This window comes from Lissotriton helveticus, chromosome 7 (assembly GCF_964261635.1).
Source record: "Lissotriton helveticus chromosome 7, aLisHel1.1, whole genome shotgun sequence".
Lineage (NCBI taxonomy): Eukaryota > Metazoa > Chordata > Amphibia > Caudata > Salamandridae > Lissotriton > Lissotriton helveticus.
In genome coordinates, this window is record NC_136068.1 from 1845125941 (window position 1) to 1845152690 (window position 26750).

A 26750-nucleotide genomic window follows, 5' to 3' on the forward strand; every position below is an offset into this window, starting at 1 on the left:
ATTCAGAAGTAACAAGGAGTGGGGGAAAGGAGCGGTGGGAGCGAGAGGAGACGAGATGCCAGCAGAGCCGAGGATGGGAACCCAGAGGCGGCCCTAAGGCTGGCAGCAGAGAGGGGAAGTCGGAGAGGCTGTGTGCGGGGAGAGAGGAACAGATGGCTGTGAAGCAGGGGGTGTGAAGGATGGGGGTGGGTGGGGAGCGTAGGGACAGCTCAGATGCCTGAGGCAGAGCGCACGCTTTAATTTGTAATTTAAAACGTTAATGTAGCAGGAGTTTAGAAGTGTAGATAGTTTAAAAGATTAAATAAACAGGAGTAAGCAGGCAATGAAACATAACAAGTGAGACGGAAAGCCAGAGGCCAGCATCAAACGGACAATACAGAGGGTCTGTTGCTTGTGTGCTCAGCCGTGACCTGCGCCAAGGAGCTGAGAGCGTTGGGAGAAGGGGGTGTAGTGCACGCGCTGGGAAGAGCAGCAGCAGGGAGGGGGTGGCAAATGGTTCTTTGCTTTGGGCGCTCTGTATTGGGGAAGGGGGATGGGGCACGTATAGGAGGTGGCAGGAAAAACAGGGACAAGGTAGAAGAAACAGTAAGGGGATGGGATAAGTTAAACAAGAGGCTGGGAAACAAAGAACGTGTAGCTGGAGGGGGCGGGATGGATTACAGAGAAGGAAGACGGGTGGGAGAAATGTTCGAAAAACAAGTAAATGAGTAAAACAAGAGCACTTACAGGGGGCGGAGCAGGGAGAGCGGCCTTTGAAGTGCACTTTACACGGCCGGCCGGCAGTGAAACTGAAAGCATGGCCGGCCGCCGTGAAAGCCTTTGATGACGCAGCAGGGGGAACAGACGGCGAGAGGGTGTGAAAGCAGCAGGGGCAGGCAGGCGGCTGGGGGCATGTGCACGCGCTTTTAAGCGCATGCGCATTAAGCTTCAATTTCACGGGCACTGCAAGGAATCGCCACGATTCCTTGCAAGTTGGTTAAAGACTGTTTAAGCCCCAATAGTCTCGCAAGCTCGATGCGCATGCGCATCGACAGGCGAGACCTAAAAATCGCGGGAACGCCCACGAATCTGCTCGCAGAATGACCAGCAGATCTCTCTTCCAATGGCTAGCCTCCATTTATGGAGCTAGCCAATGGAAAGAGAGGGTGGGACAACACACACATACTGGAAACATTAGATTTCGCCTGCGCCGAAAATCTGCGCGGTGCACAGCTTTTGACAGGCGAAACCTAAAAAGAGCCTCTGAAGTTCGGCCGAAGTCCGGGCATGCACACATTTAATTTAATAAGAGGTCGGGGCGGGCGTGTGCACTATCATGATGTTGTAGAGGCTTGCTGCTTGCTGGCTCCGCTACTGAGTGAGGGGCCCGGGGCTCCCTCGAGCGCGGGGCCCCCCCGCAATGCATGGGTTGCGGGGGCCTGTGTTACGCCCCTGGAAAAACGGGGCCAAACGCGCCCAACGCGCCCAACGTTATTGAGGGTTGAGAGAGCCCACAAACACCCGGAAATATACGGAGGGGGAGGCCGTGACCAGATCAAACGGCTATCCGCCCAGCAGCTGTGGTGCGTGGAGGACAAATGGGTGAGTCGCACCACAGCAAGGAAGAATAAACAATTTTGAGGGCTGAAAATCCTGGCTGCACTCCAGAAATACCGCACTCAGCATACTGGTGACGCAGATCCAAGGCCACAGTGGGTACAAGAAACACAATAAAGGGACTGCAACTCCCAGCCAGTAGCCACTGATCTGAGTATTCCTTGCTGCAGGGAAGTGTAATTTCAAGTCAGGACGTCTCTGACACACTCGGGACAGTGCATCACACATTTGGCAACGCTAGTGAGATGGTGCTCTGTAAACGTCTTGGGTGTTTGACTTAGTGTGTGGTGAGCTGATTGCAAGCTACCAGAACGGAGTACCGGTGAGTGAAACTCCGCTTAAGCTGCTGCCTCATGTCTGGGACAAAGGGACAGAGGCCTACACTCCAGACGAAGCTGGATAAATACACCACACACAAAGTAAGTGAGCAGGAGGGAGCGACCAAGAGTGAGAAATCGTCAATACCATCTGGAGAAGAACCGATGCTGGTGAATGTAATGGCAACCATTGTGGGGATGTGTACCTCGCTGGAACGCAGATGAGACACCATATCAATCGAAATGGCGTTGATCAGCACTGATCTGCAAAAAACAAGCTAAAAAGTGAAAACAATAGAAGGGGTGACCAAGGGGCTTAGTGGTGACACCCAATGAATGGGTAAAGAAATTAAAGAACTTCAAACAGCGCAGAAAAGGTTAGACGCCCAACTGGATGTTTACAAAGTTCATGTAAGATGCAACAATGTCAGAATTATTGGGATCCCTGAGTGAGCGGAGGGACCCGCCGCTGACCTATTTGTGGACGACTTAATCATGAATCGCCTACTGCCTAAAACACTGTCAAAATTCTTTACTGTTGAAAGAGCACACAGAGTGCCGGGAGGGAGGCCTTAGCCCGGTGCCCCTCCAAGACCCATCCTGGTGCGACTCCTTAACTTCAGGGACGAGACAGTATTTTACAAACGGAGCGGGCTAACCCTCCCTCAAAGATTGATAACAGTGAACTGTCCTTTTTTCCGGATTTTACAATTGCGGATCAACACCAGAGGCGCACTTTCCTGGACGTTAAAAAAACTGCTGAGAGATACAGGCATTTGTTATGCAATGTTATTCCCGGCAAAGCTGAGAGTAGAAGCAGATTGCAAGTCTTGGTTTTTTGATATGCCGGAAGAGGCACGAGAATGATTATAGGGCTAGAGACCAGCGAAGTTTCATAACGCAAGATGATACTCAAGCATTTGAACTGGCCCGAAAAGCATTTCGCCAAGCCAGAAACTGTTAGCTGCGAAAGTCCGGCGTTGCACTCACCTCTCATGACAGCGGAAGGATCGAGAAGACATGCTGAGCAAGCAAAGCAAAAACTGTATGCACTAATTGATCGTATTTGTATATGATGTATGTCCATATATTAGTTAATAGGGAACACATAGTAGTAGTCGGGGGCCCTTGGGCATGAGTCTGCAACCCCTTCCCCTCATATTTCTAGTTAGGTTTTTGATTAGGGCGACAGGCACTCTGCACTATTGGGGTTATGGGCAGTTTCGAGCCCAGAGTGCAGGGTAGAAGGGAGGGTTACAGCGTGGGGTGTGTTGGGGGTTTTGATCTTGTAAGGTTATTTTTACTTCATCACAGAATCACATAAAGCAAACCTAACGATGGGAAATACAGTGATCAGGAAATTGGTGTCGAGAACATGACGACTCGCACACGGTACTATTGGGTGATGGCGGGTGTTCCCGGGATGTGGCTGGGTACCCCCTCCCCCAGCTGTGAATACTAACTAACAATATGGGCACCACAAGTGAGAAACAAATTAAGTTATTATCCTGGAATGTAAATGGATTGCGGGATAAATTTAATAGGGGGATTATTTTGCAATTTCTTAAAAGGCATGCCCCGGAGGTGGTACTGCTCCAAGAGACGCACCTCATTGGGAATACCTGTAAAGCCCTAGCTAGATGGGGCTATCAATTGGTGGTGCAGTCCGGGTTCACGACGGGCTCCAGGGGAGTTGGTATATTGAAAAAACGCACTTTCCCAATGACAATAGACCAAGTTTATTCTGACAATTTAGGGAGATATGCAGCAGTGTCTGGCCAGCCGGAGGCCAAAGCGCTGACAATACTGTCACTGTACCTGCCACCGGGATTGCAGGAACCTACATTCAAATCCCTAGGGAGGGTGCTTCTCGCGTTTCCCAGCAGTAGAATGGTAATAGGGGGAGACCTAAAATCAGTTGTTTCGGGGACACTGGATTTCTACCCCCTAGAGATATACCTCCTTCACAGCTGTTACTCCCATGTTTCCTGGATGCTACGGGACTGGTGGATGTATGGAGGGTGTATCACTCTGTGGAAACACAATACATATTTCACTCTGGGCCCACAAAAGCTTTTCCCGTTTAACATATCCAACCTGTGTCTCCGGGACGATGATATAATCTAAAGTAAGACACCTAGGTAGAGGAATATCAGACCACTCCCCAATTTGACTGCAAATGGAATATGGGAGGGGAGACTGTACTAGGGTTGCCCTCATTAGCCCATGGTATCTTTGAAACCACACAATTAAATCGAAAATAGAGCAAGAAATCAAACACCACTTTGCTGAGAATGAAGGTACGGTTGACTCGGCTGAAGTCCATTGGGAGGTCTTTAAAACTTATAAGGGGACATGCACTAATTCAGATCTCCGGGGCGAAAAATGAAAAACAGGCCAGACTTCTCTGATTAGAAGAGGAAATACTAAAATTGGAAGAAGGTCTTGTGACCTCCGTAGACCAGGATGCAACACATATTCTCAATTTGACGCAAGAGGAATATAGATCCGAGGCGAGAGAGGCTGCTAAAACTATGCTCAGCCACAAGCTGGGAACTGTATACGAACTGGGATACAAGGCCGGGAAACTGTTGGCCTGGTTAGATAGGAGGGAAGCAGCAAGCCGACTGGTCACTGAGCTATGGGCAGAAACCGGGAGAAAATGTACTGATCCACAGGACATCGCGGATGAGTTTCATAGATATTATGGTCTTATCTACACTTCTAGATCCACCAGGCAAGAGGTGGAAACTAAAGAACTGCTGTCAGAGATTTGTCTGCCGGTATTGTTATGTTATGTTATGTTATGTTATTTGGATTTTTTAAGCGCACAGCTGCCCCAGCTAAGGGGCGTCCCGGCGCTATATCTGGAAAGGTAACATAACTAACAACACAGAAAAGTGGGGAGTGATTAATAAGACAGAGGAAAGAAATGAGTTTTGACAGCTTTCCTGAAAGCAAGAAGGTCATCCAAAGAGCGAATGTAGGCAGGAAGTGCGTTCCATAGTTTAGAGGCCAAGACCATAAAGGATCGGCCGCCCAATCTACATTTTTTAAATCGGGGGACAAGTGCCAAATTTTGGCCGGCAGAACGAAGGCTGCGCGAAGGGGTGTACGAAAGCAGAAGGTGCTGAAGAATGATAGGGGTGTCAGATTTAAGAATTTTGAACGCAAAGCAGAGGGCCTTGAACTCTATGCGCCTAATTACTGGCAGCCAGTGCAGATTGAAGATTGTGCTACGGGCTGAGCAGAAGCGCGGCAGGCCCACCAGGGCCCTAGCTGCCGCATTCTGCACCCGTTGAAGTCGCAGGACTTCCGCCTGGTTGACGCCCAAGAACAGTGAGCTCGCGTAATCGAGCCTCGATATTACGCTAGCTTGGATCACCATCTGGCGGGTGGGGGCATCAAAAAATTTGAGGATAGGCCTCAAGCCACGCAATATGCCGAAGCACATGGATGCCACCTTCTTAGTGTGGAACGAGAAGGTTAGTTTGGAATCCAACCAGACACCAAGATTTTTAAGTTCGGAGACAGGTTTTGGGGAAGGTCCCAGCTCCTTAGGCCACCAGCTAGCACCCCACAGATCAGGATGTTTCCCCAGCACCATCACCTCAGTTTTGAGGGCGTTGAGTTGTAGACAGTTGGCCGTAAGACAACTGGCAACGGCCCTCAAACCATCCGCAAAGTTCGATGCCAGTTGGTCAGAGTCCCCGTTAAGAGCCACCGCCAACTTGGTATCATCGGCGTATGATACAATAGTGAGACCCCAACTCTTCGCAACCTCCGCCAAAGGTTGAACGTAGAGGTTGAAGAGAGTGGGGCTCAACGGCGAGCCCTGCGGGACTCCTTGAGTGATGGCATGGGGCTTGGATCTGAACGGTGGCACTACAACCTGAAAGGATCGTTCCGAAAGGAACGATTGAAACCAATCCAACGCCCTGCCTGAAATACCTGCCTCACCAAGCCTTCAAATGAGAATGGTATGAGATACAGTGTCAAAGGCGGCACTAAGGTCCAAGAGGACAAGTGCCGCCGTTTGACCTGCATCTAGTACAGAGCGGAGATGTTCGACCATGAATAGAAGTGTCGTCTCTGTACTATGTCCAGGTCTAAAACCATTCTGTGTAGGATCTAGTAGATGTGCAGATGCCAGATGGTTTGTTAGGATGTTATTCACATGGGCCTCTGTAATCTTTGCCACCCAGGGAAGGAGGGAGATGGGTCGATAACTCTCCGGCTTCAACGGATCCAATCCCGGCTTCTTTATGATGGGCATGACACAGGCAGCCTTCCAACTAGGTGGAACTGAACCGATGGTAAGGGATTGCTCCACCAGATGGCGGATAGGAGGAAGGCAAAAGGACGCCGAGTCCATAAACTGGGCAGGTCTCAAAGGGTCATCCGGAGAGCCAGACTTGACCTTGGCCGCTAGGAGATTAAACTCCTGCTCCGATGGTATAGAGAGAGAGGCCAAGCACTGAGAGGTACGCAATGTCAAAGTCGTACTGTCAGGGTCAGCTTTGGGAAAAGAGCGATAGATGGCATTTACTTTTTCTACAAAGAAGCTGGCTAACGACTCACAGTGGGCAAGGGAACAGATCTCCGTAATAGGAAGTCTGTTCACTGTGAGCTCCTTCAAGACTTTGAAAACCAGTTTGGAGGGGTTAGAACTAGCCTGGAACTCCTGTGCATAGTAGTCAGCTCGGGCTCGGCAGACAGCTCTGTGGTATGTCTTTACCTTGGCCAGGTAGCATACTTTCAGGTCTTTATCATAATTCTTCCTCCATGCTCTTTCGGCTTGTCGGCAGGTAGCATTGGCAGAAGAAGAGAGAACTTCATTGGAGGGAGACATCGCATCGGACGAAATAGCTCAGGCCATTCATTCTCTTTAGACCGGAAAAGTGATGGGCCCTAATGGCCTCCCGATAGAACTGTACAAACTGAGACCTGATAAGATAGCCCACTACTTCAGGGCGATGTTCATAGAGAGTCTTGAGAATGGACTCCTTCCACAGGACCAAAGATTACCCACTCCGATAGTGATACCTAAGGAAGAGAAACCAAGCCAGTTGCCTGTCGTAACGACCCATATCGCTGCTAAACGCAGAGGTCAAAATATTGTCCACATTTCTAGGCACTAGCATGATTCAAGTTCTTCCAGAGCAGGTCCGTCTGGACCAGTCTGGCTTCATGCCATCAAGAACCACATCCCTGAATTTTAGGATGGTGCATGGGGTTGTGGTACGGGCGGACACCCTAATGTAAGACGCAGTTGTTGTGTCCCTAGACGCCACCATGGCATTTGACCCCATAGAGTGGCCATACCTTTTCACTGTCTTTGAGAAGTTGGGATTCAGTCCTAAATTTATTAGCTGTGTCTGACTCTTATATACTGACTGTTTGCGCTCACACTGGAGCCCTTGGCCTGCTGGATCTGACGAGACCCCATAATAAGAGGGCTGTGCTGGGCTGATGACTGGGAGGAGCGTATATCGCTCTACACATGATATTTTGTTTGACTTGGCTTCTCCATATAGATCCTTGCATAGAGTCCTTAACATCTTTACTAATTTCGGTACATACTCCGGGTACACTATTAATTGTACATAATCACTTATTTTTGTGCTACAAGGCGCATTGCCGGTCCTGCTAAAAGAGTATCAACTCAAGATAGTGACAGAGGTGTTTAAATATTTGGGAATTTTTATCACTAAGGATCACAAATTATTTCATAGTACTAACCTGCTACCACCATTGCAGCGGCTGAAGTGTGATGTAGAACATTGGCAGTCCCTTCCGTTGTCACTCTTGGGGAGAGCTGCATTGTTTATGATGATGTCAATGCCTTGGTTTTTATACGTATTACAAAATGTACCTGCCCTTGTTCCCACGTCATATTTCAGTCAGGTGGAAAGTGCACAGCGGACGCTGCGCTGGGGAAGTGGTCTGCCAAGAATCGCATTCTCTAAGTTAGTGAGAAGCTAGTACGATGGGGCGAAAGGGTTGCCAAATATAAAAAAATACTACTGGGCGGCACAGCTGGTGGCCATCAACCACTGTATATATCGGCCCCCTACTGATCCGGCTTTGCCAAGGATAGGTGGCTACTCCCTGGGGGGAACTATACATGAGCACTATATTCAAAACCGGCCAAATTCCCCTTTACAGGCCCCACAAAACACTATGCCCAGGGGGTGTTACTTGGTCCAGTAAAATATGGGATGGGCAAGAACCATAACTCAAATCACCCCACTATGGGATTCAGAATAATTGGGGGATCTCTGGAAGACGAAAGGGTTTGATAGGTGGGATATGATAGGGATCTCTCGAGTGGACGGTCTCTGGAAAGAGGGTGAGGTGCTACCCTTCACAGCCCTCCAGTACAACTTCAAGTTTGCCGACACTGAAAGGTTTAGCTATTTGCAGGTGCTGCATGCACTGTACACCTTTATCCCGAAGGGTGAGACCCATCCTGAGGCCTCTTCTCTCGAAGATAGGCTGCTAGACGGTTATATGCCCAAGAAGGCAACTTCCCTGACGTACTTAAAATTGAGAAATCACTCACCTGATCCCCTCCCACAACTCCGGGTAAAGTGGGAAGGTGACCTGACAGAGCTTGACGAGGAAGAATGGATGGAGGCGCTGGCTTCCCTAAGAGAGGGGGCAATATCCTCGAAGCTGAAACTGGTGCAGCTAAAAATACTGCAGAGAATCTATATTATGGGGCCAACATTGGTCAATGTGGGGTATGGAGATGAGGCTAGTTGTAGACGGTAATGTGGCAGAGAAGTCACTTTTTTTACATACTGTGGGAATGCCCTCACAATGCTAGATATCGGAGAGCAGTTACCGCAAGTATGGGGGAAGTTCTGGGGCAGACAATAACAATGGAGGCCAAGCGGTGTCTCCTAAATATATGGGAGCCGACTGACTTGGGTAGCAAAGAGAAAACTTGGTGACACTAGGCCTGATGGTCACTAAGTGGAACATTGCAAGGAGGTGGGGAGTCCAAGCAGCCCGACACTGAGGGAATGGGAAGGTGACATGGATTAGTCCATGTTTCAAGAAAAAACGGTATATATATCAAGCGTATGCCCTAAAAAATGGATACAAATATGGGGGAAATCGAACGAATATAGGGCTTCCATCTGTGAGCCACCCACGTTACCAGTGCAACCGCCCCTGGGAGACCTAACACCTTAATGTGCTAATGTTTACTGAAAAGTAAGCTTCACATGATAATATGGAACTGGGTGTAATGTGTCACTGACTACCATGCCATTTGATCTATACCGTTTATAAGCTGCGATGTTGTTTTGGTTAACAATAAAAATATTTTTTTTAAAAAGAGACAGGAGTAAAGGGACCTGGCCTTGGTGGCGGCTAGAGCCAAGCACTTGGCGACACAATATAAAATCTATGAAATTGGAGATAAGGCCGGTAAAATGTTGGCCTGGCTGGAGAGGCAGGAGCGCACGGACAGGTGAGTCTACGCGCTCTCCACAGAGACGGGATATTGCTGAAGTGTTCGTGAAGCATTATGCCCGCATATACACTCCTATGTCCACAGCCCTAGCTGTGGACTCAAAAGTCCCTTTGGAAGGTCTCCCACTCCCCGTTCTCTACCCCAGGATTTATGGAGAGTAATCTCATGGTCAAGGAAATAGTCTCAGCCATCCCTAGTATTCAATCAGGAAAAGCGATGGGGCCAAATGGCCTCCCAATAGAATTGTGCAAATTAACAGTCATCCAAGTGGCGCTCCACCTGCTCAAAATGTACTCAGAGAATAGTTGGACAGGTGAATTACCAGAGGACCAACGACTGGCCTCCAAAGTAGTTGAACATAAGCCGGGTAAACCGGCGGGTAATTGCGCTTCATACAGAGCAGTCTCTACTTAATGCGGAAAGCAAAATACTAGCCAAGCTACTTGTTACCAGACTGAACCAGCATGTCTCCCACTTGGTTCACCCGGACCACTCCGGTTTTATGCCCTGGAGAAATACATCGTTTAATCTGCGCCACCTTAATGGGGTGATGGGCAGGAAAGATACCATACAAGAAGATAATCAAAAAGAAAGAAGGGGGGGGGGACCCAGGAGCTATTCAAGGTCCAGTGTCCGTGCTCCTAACATCGATATCAAACCAACAAAGGACACTGTTCCTAAACGCTGGGTGCAAACAGTCACCCGAAGCGTTAGGGTGCAAAAAGTCATCCATATTTTCAAAAAAGAGGATGAAAAGAAGAAGAAAAGAAAAGAAAAGATAACCTAGGTGCAAAGGACCCACCCAAAGAAAGGTGAAAAAAACATATTCTGTCCTCTGTTGCCCTCACACACCCCTGGGGGTGTCATGCTTCATCATCGGGCGTTTGCTCCTCATAGGGCCGGCGCTGCAATTCCCTTTATCGGAGATCTTTTTAGGACAGCTGGATGGTGCATGCGGGTGTGCGGTGTGGGGTCCAATAAGGGTAAAGGAAGTGCGTGCAAGGTGAAAAATAAAAAAAGGGGTTAAATATGCAGCAAATGCCTCATTTGTATACCCTTAGCAGACTTAACTGCTAAATAAAATCTTGTTCCTGTGGGCACACTGATCTCAGGTATCAATAAAGTCATGGGTCAACATGTTTCACGCCTTTGGGTGGGTCCTTTGCACCTAGGTTATCTTTTCTTTTCTTTTCTTCTTCTTTTTATCTGTTTGCACCCAGCGTTTAGGAACAGTGTCCTTTGTTGGTTTGAAAACCATACAAGTAGACTCAGTAGTGCTCTCCCTAGACGCCCATATGGCTTTTGACACTGTCAAGTGGCCATATTTGTTCGCAATTCTGGAGCGAATGGGGTTTGGTCCCAAATTTTGGGCGTGGCTTCGGCTCCTATGCATGGGACCCATGGCGCAAGTAGTTGTGAACAGGCGGGTCTTGAGCGCCTTTCCTTTCCGGAGGGGAATGCAACAGGGTCGGCACTTGAGGCTGCTCACTTTGCCCTGGTTTTGGAGCCTCTGGCAATGTGGGTCGGGGTGACCCGCTGATACGGGGTCTCTGCTGGACAGAGGGATGGGAAGGCCACATATCCCTATAACCTGATGATATTTTATTGTAAGTTCCCGCACCAAATCACTCCAAAGCTAGGATTATAAATATATTGACAAACTTTGGTAAATATTCAGGCTACTCCATAAATTGGTGTAAATCCACAATTTTCAAATTACAAGGCCCGCCCCCAGTTTTGCTGGCGGAATGTGAGGCAGCGGTGATGGCGGCGGGCTTTCGCTATCTCAGGATGTTCAATACAGCAGACCCCGACCTGCTCTACACCCATAACCTACAGGTCCTGTTGACGGGCCTCTGGAGTGATGTCCAACATTGGAGATCAATACTATTATACTTATTAGGACGCGCAGCACTATTCAAAATCATGGCGCTACCTCACTTAGTCTATGCTTTACAAAACACTCCATACCAGATCCAGCAATCATACTTTCAAGCTTTTCATGATCAAGTGCGAGATCTGCTCTGGGATGGAAACTCCCTCGCAAGTAGCTATCCATCAGTTAATCAGGGTTTTGTAAAGTGCAGTACTCACCCATGAAAGTCTCAATGCACTGGGGGAGTGTGTGAGCAGCTCCATTTGGGTCATATGAAGAGCCAGGTCTTGAGGTCCTTCTTGAATTTGTGCAGTTTGGGGCTCCATTGGAGGTGGAGGGGGAGTTCGTTCCAGGTCTTGGCTTCGAGTTAGGAGAAGGATCTTCCACCTGCTCTGGTCCTGTAGAAGCTTGATATGGCAGCTAGGGAGAGGTCGGCTGAGCAGAGGTTTCTCTTGAGGGCATGGAAGGAGAATCGGTCATTAAGGTATTGGGGTCCGGTGTTGTGGAGGGCCTTTTAAGCGTGTGTGAGCAGCTTGAAAGTTGTTCTCATTTTGACGGGGAGCCAGTGGAGGTCGTGGAGATTTTTGGGTGAAGTGGTTGTGCCGTGGGATATCAAGGATAAGACTGGCTGCAACGTTCTGGACGGTTTGGAGTTTGAAGAGGATTTTTTTGTTGATTCCGGTGTAGACTGCGTTGCCGTAGTCCAGTCTGCTGGTGATGAGTGCATGAGTGATGGTTTTTCTGGGGTCCGGGGGATCCACTTGAATGTCTTGCATAGTATGCAGAGGATGTGGAAGTATTAGAAGGAGACGGCGCTGATCTGGCGGGTCATGGTGAGTGATGAGCCCAGTATGATCTCGAGGTTGCATGCATGGTCCATTTTCCGAGGGCGGGAGGCCACCAGGTGGTGCCATCCCATGCAGAGGAGGTGGAGCCGAGAATGAGGAGTTCTGTTTTCTACTAGTTGAGTTTAGTGTTCCTCATCCAGGTCGCGGCTTCTTTCATCCCTTCTTAGAAGTTGTGCCTGGTGATGTCGGGTTCCTTTGTGAGATATTGGATGGAATAGGTGTTGTTGGCGTTGGAGTCAATGTTGAGCCTGTGGTTTCTGACAATGGTTGCGAGGGGGGCCATGTAGACATTGAAGAGTGTGGGGCTGGGGAGGATCCTTGGGGTACTCTGCATCTGATCTCTGTTAGTTCAGAGAGGAAAGGCAGGGGTCTTATTCTCTGTGTTCTGCCTGAGAGGAATGATCGTAGCCATTCTAAGGCCTTCCCTTGGATGCCGGCATCATGGAGCCTGGTGGCTAGTGTGCGGTGGGAGACTGTGTTGAAGCCTGCTGATAGGTCCAGGAGGATGAGGGCTGTCTTATGGCCTTGGTCAAGGAGGGTGCAGACGTCGTCAGTGACGGCAAAGAGGTCGGTCTTGGTGATGTGGTTGCTGTAGAATCCAGATTGAGAGGTGTCTAGGATGTTGTTGGTTTCTATGAAGTGTGCTAGCTGGGTATTGACGGCCTTTTCGATGACTTGGGTTGCAAATGGAAGCAGTGAGATGGGCCTGAAGTTCTTGAGGTCCGTCGGATCTATGGAGGGCTTCTTTAGGACGGGGTTGACTTCGGTATGCTTCCAGTTGTCGGGGAATGTGGCTGTCTCGAGGAGGCTAAGTAGAAGTTGGTAAGGGGGTGGTCTCGAGGGAGCTATGTAGAAGTTGGTAAGGGGGTGGTATGATAGGGGAATCACTTTACCAAACACCTAGAAATACTACTGGGCAGCCCAACTAGCAGTAATTAATCAGCAGGTACACCAATAGCACGTGGAGCCATCCTATAGAATGGATAGGTTTCTACTGGGCACAGGGGGCTACACACTGGCATTATATGCTAACCCCAAAGGTATTACACTTACAGGTCCTAGGGCACAAATGGTCAAACTCTGGCACAAAGTACACAAAAGGCTGGGTAGCATGATAAATTAACTCAAACCTTGCTACTTTGGCAGAGTGAGAAACGGCCGGTTGTATAACAGCACGGGATTTCACAAGTGGGACCTTATGGGAATCTTGAAGATGGGAGATCTATGGGCAAGGGAAGGGGTGGTCCTCTTTGCTGACCTACAGTTGGAATATACTCTTGCCGCAACCGAAACATTCAGATACCTACAAGTGAGGCATGCTCTTGTGGCAGCCATACCACCGGGGACTACTCTCCCCTAGGCTGCTCCGTTGTAGGATAAACTCCTCACAGACTATATGGAATGTAGGGCAATCTCCCTGACCTATCAAAAAATAATACATGACTCCCCTATCCCCTACAAAGACTTCGTGAACACTGGTATAGAGACTTTGGGGAGCTGGAAGACGAGGACTGGCAGGAAACCATTGGTTTCCCAAAAGTAGTGGCCATCTCCTCAAAACTACAACTAATCCAGCTCAGATGTTGCATAGTTCCTACCTCCCTAGAGCTATGTTGGTCAAAATTGGCAGGGAGGATACCACGATATGAAAAGTACTATGTGGGCAGGAAGGAACATTTTATCACCTATTATGGGAATGTCCGAAAATCAGACCATACTGGGAGGCTGTAGCGAACATAATGAAAGAAGTGTGTGGGACAGCCTTACAGCCTGAGCCAAAATGGTGTCTCCTTAAAATATGGGTGGCTACCGATCTGAGTCACAAAGACCAAATATGAGTAACATTAGGAATTAGGATTGGGAAGGGCAATTTAGCTAGACATTGGGGGGCACAAGCTGCACCAACTCCTGAGAAGTGGGGAAAAGATATGGTTTGGTGCATGATCACCGAAAGGGTGGTGTTTGAAGGTAGGGGTTGCGTCAGGAAATGGGAACAGTTCTGGGGTAAAAGTAACACTCATAGGGGTGAAATCTGCACTAGCCCCTCAGTGCACCCTGGAAGAGGCGTCACATTATGTAAAGCGCGCTACTCACCCATGAGGGTCTCAAGGGGCTGGGGGAGGGGGAGGGGGAGGTACGGAAAAGTAGCAACCTACAGCCGCTAACCACCCCCTTTCCTTCTACACACAAACCCGACACCTCCGCTCTGCCCATCTGGCCCTGGTCACTATACCACAGATCTAAAAAACATCGGCTGGAGGAAGAGCTTTCTCCTACCACAGGCAATCCCAGTCACCGCCTCAATTCAGGAAGGACCATCTGGCTCTTTGACTGAACATCGGAACCCTCCAAACACCTCGCCCTGCCCTGCCAGCGCCTTGAGACCCTTATGGTTGAGCAGTCACATTCTATAAGAACCCTGATTGATTGATTGATTGACTGATTGTATCTTATATGTACAATAGCAAGGCTACTACTTATTGGAACCTCTCCTCTCTAGAAGTAAAACATTGCTCTGAAACGTTTTCTGTAAAAACCATAAATGCTGTTATATCATACCACTATTCTGCATATAGCTTTTTCAATAGTATTTCCTTTGTCAAAACTATCCCTTATATAGTGCTAAGATGCCTGTATTTGGCCTTAGTTGCAATATAAACGAGCTGCATGAACAGATTGGTAATGGTGCTTCTTATGGGTCAGTAATATAGATCTGGAAAGCACTTGACTGCAGGAAAGTGCTTGTGGAAAGTGGATGCCATTGAAAGAATCTCCTCCAACTCCTTGACAGAGGAAGCATTTACCCTTAGCATTACTGGATTTATCACCTGCGTTCAACATGATCACAACTTTCTTGTTGGTCTTTGTAGGAAGCTGGCTCTGTATATACTATACCAAAGTAAAATATAGTGTGCACTGTCCATTGGATCCCCAGAAGCTTTACAGAGGCTAAAAAATAGATAATACTAATGCTCTCTTTTGTGGTAGTGTGGTCGAGCAATTAGGCTTATCAGAGGGGTGTGTTAAGCATTTGTTGTACACGGATGTACGACGTTACGACGCATGGTTTTACCACGCGTACCTTTACAACGCGTTTTTTACAACGCAAGTTGTTACCACGATTTGCGTTGGAAGGGGTGCAGACTTAGGAATTTTTTAATTTACTATTCCAACACCAGCCTACGTACAGTAGGGAAGGTGTTGGATAGTAAATTAAATTATTCCTTGTCCTGTAGCGCCCTCCAGCGCAAGTCGTAGTTACGACTTGCGTTGTAAAAGACGCGTTGAAAGGGTACTGCGGAGTAAAATCCGCGTGCTAAAGGATTTTCCCCGTTGTACACACTCAGGCAACAAATTATTACACACACTCAATGGCTAAATCAGCGACCATTTGTTTGTAAAAATATTACTTTTTGTATGATTATTACTTAGTACCAAAGATACTTAGTTGCAGTAAAATAAGTTTTGCAATATCACAATTTTTAAGGATAAAAAGTGGACAGAGTGCATTTCTCAAACAGTAACCTCTGCAGGATAAACAATGTTGTAATTTCACAGTTAATTACATGACTTACAATTCTAGTCTTTGGGTTTAGGACCAATACTGGGCAAGTGTTATGTAAATGCATAGACTGCACCACTAGCAGCACTGGAGCAGCCGGGTGCAGAGGTCAAATTCAGTCACTGGGGCCCAATGTTAGTCAATTGAGACTGGGGGTATGCAAAGAAGTGCTGTTGCAGGTAAGCAATATCGGAGTTTGGGGGGTCAGTCTTCTTGGGTTATGATCAGGTCTGGAGGGCCACGTGGCAGCACCAAACACACACCCTCAGTGACTCAGTCGGGTGCAGAGTGACAATACAGCATTGCAAGTCCAATGCAAATAAATGGAGACTGAAGATTTCAAACAATGGCTGCAGGCTCAGACCAGGAGGCTGGAGGAAAGGAACCAGTGGGTTTGGAGGTACCTTTGGGTGCGAATAACTCAGAGACACCAACAGTCAAGCTCCCCAAAGCCAGGGGGCTGTAGGTGCAGGGGTGTCTTTGGACGTTGGAGAAGTCTTACCGGAACGGGTCACGGTTGGGGGAACCTTCATGTTGAGGCTGTAGGCCTCGTTGTGGAGTCCATGTGGTGTACTGGAGCTCTCCTTGTGGGTTCCTTTGTGGACAGAGACACTGTCCTCGGGAGTTCCTGGTCTTGAGGGAAGGCAGACAGCCCTCCCAGGGCTGTGGAGGTCACTGGGCCTGCAGGACAAGTCGCCTTTTGGTACAGGTTTCAGGACTTCAGAGAGGCTAAGAGGGCTTGGGCCAAGTCAGTTGTCGTCTGGAGTCTTCACTGCTGGTTCGGCTGTTTGGTCCTTCTTCTTTAGGTCACCATGAATCTGAGGATCAAGGTTCAGGGGTGCCCCTAAATACTCAATTTAGGAGTGTTACAGGTACTGGCGAGGTAGTAGCCAGTGGGCTACTTACCTTTAGGGTGACTACACCCTTTGTATGTCCACTCCCTTTGGGGAGGGGGCATACCCTAATCTGATTTGGCTAAAATGCTCACAATAAACAGGTAGGATTTCCAAAGTGAGAGGTCACTTCAGCAAAGGACACCTTAGTGATGGTCCTGGCTGAGAAGGAACACACCTCTTCTGCTTACTAATTTTTCCGCCAACCTTGCTGCCAAAAGTGGGGCTTGGTCAGGGGGGTAAACATCTCCCCTAGCTGGAGAGGTCCTGGCTAGCATAACAAAGGGAAGGAAGCCTATGAGGCTCATTGCCCTTGAATGCTATTACTACTGCCTGGGAATAGGTGTGAAAGCTCCTCCACCCAGAGCAGGCTTTGTTTCTGACCCACAAGAGCACAAGGCTCCCACCTCAGGGAGTTTAAAACATGTCTGGTAGTGACAGGCTGGTGAAGACCAGTCAGCTACACACTAGCGGTTGGGTAGGTTTTCAGGGGGCACCTCAATGCATTTATTAATTATTCCAACCCTGGCATCAGTGTGTGCTCATTCATCTGAGATGTGTGGTACCAAACATTTTTGGATTTGGTAAAGCCATCATGGAACTGTGGAACTCGTAGTGACAAGCTGCCAGTCAATGTATTCGGCATGGCTTCAATATGCACTTATATTGCCTAAGAGTAGACATAGACACTATAGGGGTATATCTGCTCATGTAGTTGTGCCCTCACTAGAGTTATAGTGCACCCTGCCTTAGCCCTAAGGCCTGCTGTAGAGGCGACTCTCCGATGTCTCTGGCAGTGCTGGCAGGCCTGGCACACAGGGATGTGTGCCAGGTCAACTCTTCACTTTTAGTTGCACCAAAACACGCAGGCTGCAATAGCAGTGTACATGTATTAGGTGAGGGGGTCTCTGATGGTGGCACAGTACATGATGCAGCCCTTAGAGATCCTCATTGGTGACAATCCCCCTTGGTGCCACTGGTACCTTTTACATACATATGTGGGGCAGTGATGTGCCAATTGTGGAAACAAAGGTACCGTTTTGGGAAAGAACACAGGCCCTGGGAACCTGATTAGCATGGACTCAGTGCACATTCACTGAAAGTTGCAGTCAGAGCTACCTGATGGTGAAAGACCTAATAAATAAACAAAATATTTTGGGGCTGATTTATGAGATGCTTGTGTTGCTAGCGCGTCACTTTTTGTAAGCTCCGGTAGCACAAGTATCTCAATCATATCTATGAGGTGACTCAAATTCACCCTGCATGGCTTTACATGGCCTCATACAGATGGAGTAAGACAAAGCAGCGCAAGTCTCTGCCTTGTCTTATTCTGTCAAGTCGGCGTTCCATGGGCATTGCGGTGGGTGTTCCCATGCAACACCCATGGATTTTGACACTGCCTCATATTTACAAAACCATGTAAACTGGGGGCAGAGCCAAAACCTTATGCCTCCCCACATCAGGCGTAACGAGGAGAAATGTTTTCATTTGTCCTCGTTTTATCTCTGGATTGTTTTGTAAAGGAAGGTGCCCCTTCCTGCACAAAAACAATCCTGCCTACACCGGGGCTAGGCAGCAATTTATGCACCAACTCAGGGGGAAAGGACAGGAATGCACCAACTTTCATAAATAAGGTGCATTCCTGCCCTTTCACATTGGTGTAGGCCAGCGCAGCAAGAAGACTTGCGGGGCTGCTATACACCAATTCCTCATAAATAAGGGCCTCTGTTTTTAGCCACACCTCACTGACCTTTGGTTTGATTAACACTGTAAAAATGATTTACTATGGGAATTGGGGACGTTTATGGTTGTCAATAGATGTCAATGGTGAGAAGTACCAAGATCTAGAAATTTTTGTCAGGAGGCTGTCCTCACGCCTAAACAATCTTGACAGAAAAAGTTTGAAAACCTTTGCCCTATGATGAAGCATGACACTCTCCAGAGTGTGTGAGGGCTCTTAATCCAATATGGACCCCCCACCCCAGTTCCTTACCTTTCCTGGTCTGTTAGTTCTACTTCCCTTCCACCTCCACAGGAACTGCATACCATTGCACTGATAATTATTTGATTGGAGCATGTATGCTGGACCTTCATGCACTCTTGCCCCCCCTGTTGTGATAACATAATTAGGTAGTCCATCACTTATCTGCAACTATATCCGGGCCGGAAAGGAAGTCAACCATACTTACTTAACCAGATTAAATTCCCACACTCACATGACCCCATCCAGCCAGAAAGGAGAAATGCAGATCTCAGGCAAGATTGTCTGCCATACATGGGGTAGACTGGTGATCCGCCCCGAATCCAAAGTAGAGCCTCTATCAGGGTTAGGGTCAGAACCCCCAAGTGTGCCAACCAAGTTGGGGCCCATTCAGAGTCAGAAGTGGTAAGTTTTGTTGCTGCCTCCAAAGCACTCTACCTATTGTGTTGGGTTTGGGCTGCTTATGGGAAGCCTCCTCATGTGCGCTTCTTATGAGAACGAGGTCGGCCAGCATTGACAAGTTGCGAGTGAGTACGCCGCAGTCCCTGAGTTTGTGGTGTGTCCCAGTCTAATCCCACACTTCTCGTGGAAAAATGTTGGGCCTGATTCACAGAACTAACTTAAGACAAAATCCTAAACTTACTACTTTTGGTATTCACAGAATGCACTTACTACTTTTGGTATTCACAGAATGGATTTACGACTACTAACTTTACGTCCGCCGGAATTTCCGGCCCAGAGGCGGAGCACAAAAGACATCCGTAATGCTCTGCCAAAGGGCAGCTTCAGGGCCCCCAGGGCCTCCGATAGCAAGCAGGAATATGGACACCAAAGCCCCCAGACCCTTTCCCGCAGCACCTGCTGCCTTGAGCCCAGATCTGACACTTTCTGTAATGACTCGTAAGAGAGCAGGGTGGGAATTGTCAAAAAAGGCATGAGAACAAACACTCCACTCACGGCCAAGCAAAGCCTTGTGACATGTGCACAATAAAGTCACAAAAGCCCGTCGCGGCACTCTGTTCCTGCTAGGGCCCTTGAGTCGTTATCTTAGATGTGCCGCACGGAGGTCAAGCGCAGGGCCGGACTGGGACCCAAAACCAGCCCTGGCAAAGTGCTTAGCGAGCCCCCAAGGGGTTTGGGGGTGCAGCAGAGCTGTTTACCAGGGCCGGTTTCTGACTATTTTGTTACAGCGGCTGATAATGCAGCTGTGCTGCAAAAACGGCCTTGTAACAAAATCGGCCCCAGTGGCCAAAAAAGGCCCCCAACCCTGCCAGCACACCGAGGAAATGCCCGGTTCCCACTATTGCCAGTCCAGCCATGGTCAAGCGGCGAGGGTTATCTCTTCGCGTGGTCTCAGGACGGCGAATGTAGCCATAAAGTGGAGGCATCTAATGGCTAATCTACCCTGTATTGTTTCAGAGGGTTAGGGGCATGCAGTGAGCCAGGATGGTGCTGGATATTAGCTCCCCGCCGGGAGCTCTGCTAAATACTGCCTACTCTATAGGCATTTGGCCAAGGCCCCTCTCGACAACCGGTACTTGTGATATTTGCAGCAACTTACTAATATTGTCTGAGAATCGAATTGCCCAAATTAATGCGTCAAATAAAGAAAAGTAAAAAAATACTGTATTACACCTGATTTTCCCACCCCACATCACCACTGTTCTTAAGAGTTTTCTTAATTTATTTTGGAAAGCCCTTTGCCGATCTGTGCACTGATTCCATTGAACAATGATACTCAGACCTAATGGTACGTTTCACTCCTTTTTTCCCTCTTATTTACAGAATTTGATGCTGCTTCACAAAGGGGATTATAATCACTGGATTGGCTTGAGGAGGGACAATGAGACTCAGCCGTGGATGTGGGTCAATGGCACCAAATTCAACAACTGGTAAGTCCTCGTATGTTTGCTTATCGCGCTGCTAGGCATTTTCAGTCACTAATCCTATTGTGAAGCTAACCTCACACCAGCGTACAGCCCCAAACTGCATTCTTTGCTGAAAACAAACTCAAACATAGATACAGCTGTTCTGCAACACCTCATTTTTAGGTCTCTTCGAGTGATGTGGTATTCAGTGTATGGGCTTATAAACAAACCCAGCACTTTCCATTGGTTCTTTCCTCTGCCTTTACAAATTCCTTTGTTTCCTTTGGTCAATAGCATACATTTGTCCCGCCTTAGGGCTGTTTTGTTCTTCGCTGGAGACTGACCCTGCTACATGGATCCTTGAACTTTGGGCCATATGTATTCCTTCATTGCACTACTTTGTCTTTTACTCAATCCTGGCTGCTGCTCCCAGTTCACATAATCTCCCCAGCCTTCCCAGCACAACACTTCTCACTCTGTTTTTATTGTGAACAGATGCTCTTTGCTCCGTCTCAGGCTGCAACTGCCTCCTCCTCCAGCTTGTTGAATTCTTTTCTCCGCTGCAGCCTGCGTGGCGCTGCTGATTCCTCTCCCCTTGTTCAGAAGCGATCAATTATAGCTTCTAGAGCAGTTTTTCCCAAACTGTGGTCCGCGGACCCCCAGGGGTCCGTGACACATTCCCAGGGGGTCCGTAGGCAACAGTTTTAAAAGCACAGAAACGTTTCTAGTATAATTAGCAGCTTTCCAGCAACAATAAAAGTGTCAAGAGAATGCCAGTGATTAATGTACCTGCTGGAGAGCAAGGAGAGTTTTGTTCAGTGGCAGCTTTGATTTAACTAATGTAGCACAGAGGGTTAATGTGCCTACTGCAAAGAATGTGTAACATGCATCTTAAAAAGCAGCATTTTATGTGCCTAGGTTCGTGGTCACTGCTTTTGTCACAGAGATTCCTTTATTATTGTGCACTTCATAAGTGACAATCGTAATCTAGCAGAGGGGCCTATAAACTGTCATCAAAGAGCTGCTTGCAAACTGCATGGTACCAGTTAGTAACTTATATTTTGTACCAGTTATTCATTATCCTGATGCTGCTAAAAAGATATATTTGGGTGGAAATACATTTTTAATGTTAAAGTCAATGCTACCCACTGTGTTATGCTCTGAATCCTGAGTTTGTGCTTTTCCAGACCAAGCACTCTTTAAACATTTTATATACACACTGATTTACATGTATGATTCAATGTCTCTATATGTGTGTGATGTAAAGTGTTCTGACATCCTACAATGGTATGAGAGATGCTACAAAACAAATGAAATACATGTGACAGAGGGGCTATTACTTCAATATAAAATACTAAGGGCCAGATGTACGATCTGTTTTTATATGCGCGAACGGGTTCGCGAACCCGTTTGCGCATGCAAAAACCTATTGGGCCATGTACATAGCCTATTTCGCGAGTCGCAATTTGTTTGCGACTCTCTAAATAGGTTTTGCAACTTGCTATTTGAAAGGGGCATTCCCTTCCAAATAGCGAGTCTCAAAACCATGTACAAATGTTTTGCGTTCGCAAAACAGTCACAATTACCACCTACTTCAAGTAGATGGTAATGCATTTGCAAATGGGAAGGGGTCCCCAGGGGACCCCTTCCCAAATGCATGCAAAATTATTTTTCAAGGTCAGGCAGTGGTCCCAGGGATCTCTGCCTGCCCTTAGAAAATGAAACGAAAACTTTTCATTTTTTGTTTTTGTTTTTAAATGCATGGTAAATAGGCTGCATTTTTTTTTTAACTGCTTTATTTAAAAGCAGTCCGAGACATGGTGGCCTGCAGAGCCCAGCAGGCCACCATCGCTGGGAGGGCTGGCATTCCCAATGGGCTAACAAATTGCGAGAGGCTCATTAATATTAATGAACCTCGCGACCCCATTAGGAATCCCAAACAGTGTTAAACAAACTGTTGTACATTTCATTTAGCGACTCGCAATTAGCCACTCGCAATGTGTCACCAATTGCGAGGCGCTAAATGAAATGGTCGTACACCTGGCCCCAAAATCCTTAGTACGTTTTGTGTGCACACTTGTGTATTTTTTTTTTTAATTACTGTTTTAACCCCTTGGCCGCGGCGGTAATTCCGCCGCGGCGCTAGGGGGCAGGGGGGCCGCGCGGCGCCGCCATGCTCGTGTCGGAACCACTCCGTCACGAGCCACGGTGGCGCTGTGCTTGTGACGAAATGGTTCCATCACGGCCCCGCCCGCTCAATAGAACGCGCTGCGCAGGCGCGACGGCCGGGCCGTGACGGAACCATTCCGTCACCAGCACAGCCCCACCGTGGCTCGTGACGGAATGGTTCCGTCACGAGCGCGCAAGGGTTTAATGTTTGAAATTTAACTCATACAAATTGCTTGGGGGTCCCCGGCTTCCAGTGGTGACTCAATGGGGGTCCTCAGGAGTCAAAAGTTTGGGAACCACTGTTCTAGAGCACAAGAGGATTAATTGTTTTGTTTTGCAAGCACTTTTTTTTGTTGCTGTTTTTATTGGCGCATACTCTACAAAAGGTATATGGCAGGTACTACCTAGACCCCCTCTTCCTTGTCAATATCAAGATCACATGAGAAGAATTTTGGATTAGGGGATCATAAACCCCCGGCCGTATTTATTTACATACATTTGTTTTTAAACAAAATTAATATACAATATTTACACAATACTCAGAAAACCATTACATTTACATTGATTACATTGATGTCAGATGGCTAACCTTAACATATCTCTAATACAAGGTTTTTCTATCCGAATCTAAACATACCATCATCAATAATCATAACACCATTTAATTTATTGTGAGCCTACGGCAAGGTTAATAACTGGCGCCAGATCCTTATCCAATTTAGCACGCTCTCCAACTGGAGTGCGCATGCGCAGGGGGCCCGTTGACCAAGAGGGGTACTTCCCCCCCAGGTCACCCCCATACACCCTTATGCCCGCCCTCCAACCAGAGTGCGCTTGCCCAGAGAACCCGTTCCCCATGAGGGTACTCCCTCCTCCCCGGTCACCCCCGTACGCCCTGTAGATTATCTACATAATGGGTTCCTTGCAGTTATGCACCGTTTATTTGCGCCATTGTGCACATGCGGGGTGGCCAAGCAGCCTACCGGAAAGCGTAACTCCCCTCCCCGCACCCATCCTGCCAACCGGCTTTAACTGCCCCAGGAGTTCTAGGAGAGGCCACTTGTCCCTCCCGCCTTGGGCCATTCAAGAATGGCGCCGTCCTCTAAGGACCTTCAATTTACTGCTCCCCAATCATGACCTTAGCGCCTGACCAAGGAATAGCACAAAAATACAAAAATACGCAACCTGTGTAAGGAAAAAACCACACAATACACTAGGAAAGAAAGTTCTTCAGACATATAATATACATAATCATTTCAACCCGAAAATCAAAATTTCCTAACAATACATCCTGTAAACACTGCTTTTAGGGGACGGTGGGTGGGAAAAATAAATTACAGCCTCCTAGCGAGGCTGGTATTTACTAGTGGCAGGCTGAGGAGCGGCGAGCAAAGAGGCAGACCCCGCTGCTCCACAGCCTTTTATTGCCCAGGATTCCGACCAGGCCAGTTTTAACTGGACTGGCGTTAGCCAAAGTGCGTGACCCAGACGTGCTTACAATCACTTCTGGGCCAGGCCCCCAGACCTTCACTAATTACTTGCGGTGCGCACCTGTCGCGTCATCAAAGCGTGCGACAGGCCCACCCCCGGTATGGGCATCGGGGGCCGGCACGCCTGACATACCTTCGGCGTGGTCGATGCCGGCCCGCCTTTCTATATGGCCAGGTACTACCTAGACCCCCTCCTCCTTGTCAATATCAAGATCACATGAGAAGAATTTTGGATTAGGGGATTGTAAACCCCTGGCCGTATTTATTTCCATAATTTTTTTTTAAAGCAAAATTAATATACAATATTTACACAATGCGCAGAAAACCATTACATTTACATTGATTACATTGATAGGTGCAGTTGTCAGATGGCTAACCTTAACATATCTCTAATACAAGGTTTTTCTATCCGAATCTAAACATACCATCATCAATAATCATAATAACAACATTTAATTCTTTTATTTTCTGCGTATCCCTATTGTGAGCCTACGGCAAGGTCAATAACTGGCACCAGATCCTTATCCAATTTTGCACGCACTCCAACCGGAGTGCGCATGCGCAGGGGGTCAGTTGACCATGAGGGGTACTTCCTCCCCAGGTCACCCCCGTACGCCCTTATGCCTGCCCTCTAACCGCAGTGCGCATGGGCAGAGGGCCAGATCCCCGTGAGGGTACTTCCCCCCCCCCCCAGGTCACCCCCGTACGCCCTGTAGATTATCTCCATAATGGGGCCCTTGCAGTTATGCACCGTTTATTTGTGCCATTGTGCATGTGCGGGGTGGCCAAGCAGCCTACCCGAAAGCGTAACTCCCCCTCCCCTCCCCCGCACCCATCCAGCTAACCGGCTGTAACTGCCCCAGGAGTTCTAAGAGAGACCACTTGTCCCTCCCCCTTGGGTGACCACATTCAAGAATGGCGCTTCCCTCTAAGGACCTTCAATTTACTGCTCCCTAATCATGACCTTACCGCCACAGGCCTGCATAGTTGACCGACTATCAGGCCCCCACAAGAGCCCACTGAAAGGTAATGCACTGTCCTCCCCGAAGATTTAATTCCCTACTTTGGACAGATGCACCCAAGGGCTATAGACTGCAGGTGCAAAGCCCTAGACAGCCTCACTAGTTTGTTACTAGTTATTCCACAAAGTGGCTCAATGCCCTCACAGATACAGCTCCCTTGGGCATCTCTGGAGTCCGTCCCAGGGCGCCCTAGATAGCCTCACTAGTTTGCTATTCGTTATTTAACAGAGTGGCTCGGTGCCATCACAGACACACTTCACTTTGGTATCCCTGAAGTCGCTGTGACAGGGCGGATCTCGGTCATATACGTGGAAAAACCCAACCCATTTCAGAGATTAGTGTACCTGACCAACCCCTCTACCAGTCATTCTCCAGATGTGGAAAACCAACCCACTTCAGTGATTAGTGTACCCAGTCATCCTCAAGTGGCTAGAATCCTTCCTGTCAGGTCGAACCCAGAGAGTGCAGCTAGGAGACCAACTGTCTGAGATCCGCGACGTGACCTGGGGAGTGCCCCAGGGGTCGGCGCTATCCCCCCTGCTTTTTAATATCTATCTACAACCATTGGTGGAGGAGCTTATGCGTATGAACTGCAAAATCTTTAATTACGCAGATGATACTCAGCTCTTAGTTCGGCTGGATAACACCAAAGAGGCCCAGGAATCAGTGAGGAACCTGCTCTCATTCACAGTCAACTGGATGACTAACAATCTGTTGAAAGTGAATGCTGACAAGACGGAGGTGCTTGTGATTAGCAACAAAGAGGATCCCTGGAGTGACCTGGTCTGGCCCCCCGAGCTAGGAACCACTCCGTCTCCTGGCTCTGTGGTAAAAAGCTTGGGGTTAAGGATCTATGCAGACCTCTTAATGGCCCCTCAAGTTTCTGCTGTGGTCGGATCCTGCATAGGTGTGTTGAAGCAACTGCGAAAGCTAGTCCCCATCCTATCCGCCTCCACCCTGCAATCGATCGTATCCGCAACAGTCATTTCGAGACTTGATTATGGCAATGCCTTATACCTAGGCCTACCACAGAAGCTGTTGAGGAAGCTGCAGGTAATACAAAACGACGCAGCAAGACTGATCTATTCTTTGCCGAGAAACTCGCACGTAACCCCACTGCTTCAGAAGCTGCACTGGCTCCCAGTGAAATTCCGAGTGCAGTTCAAATGTCTCTGTGTGGCCCATAAGGCACTCTTTGGGAAAGCCCCAGAGTACATTAAGCAACGTCTAAAGAGGTACATTCCCGGGAGGCCATTGCGCTCAGGAACAACCTCCAATCTGTTTCAACCCAGGTTCAAATTAAAGACCAAAGGAGGCAGGGCCTTGTCTGTGCTCCTTCCACAACTGTGGAACGAGCTCCCACCTACCTTGAAAGAGGAATCGCCGCTTCTACCTTTCAGAAAGAAACTAAAAACTTATCTTTTCAGAAAGGCCTTCATGACATCATAGGAGGTGAAACAACTGAGGTTCTAGGGTCATTAGTGTGTTATGTTCTTTCTGGTAAGCGCTTAGAGACCGGCGGTGATAGGCGCTATACAAGTAATCCCTAACATAACATAACATAACATAACAAGTTGCAGGATAATAATGCAAGGGCTGGCCTAATCGTAGGAACTTGACACACCTTCTCGGAGCCAATACC

At 48.1% G+C, this 26750-nt stretch overlaps 1 protein-coding gene across 1 annotated transcript in view; it reads left to right on the plus strand.

Moving 5' to 3' along the window:
* The window catches only part of LOC144770827 (uncharacterized), a 184519-nt gene that overhangs the window by 96217 nt on the left and 61552 nt on the right, over positions 1-26750 (plus strand). The window contains exon 4 of the mRNA XM_078655601.1: positions 20345-20451. Coding sequence (XP_078511727.1) covers positions 20345-20451 — 107 coding nt within the window. The remainder of the gene's footprint in view (positions 1-20344; positions 20452-26750) is intronic.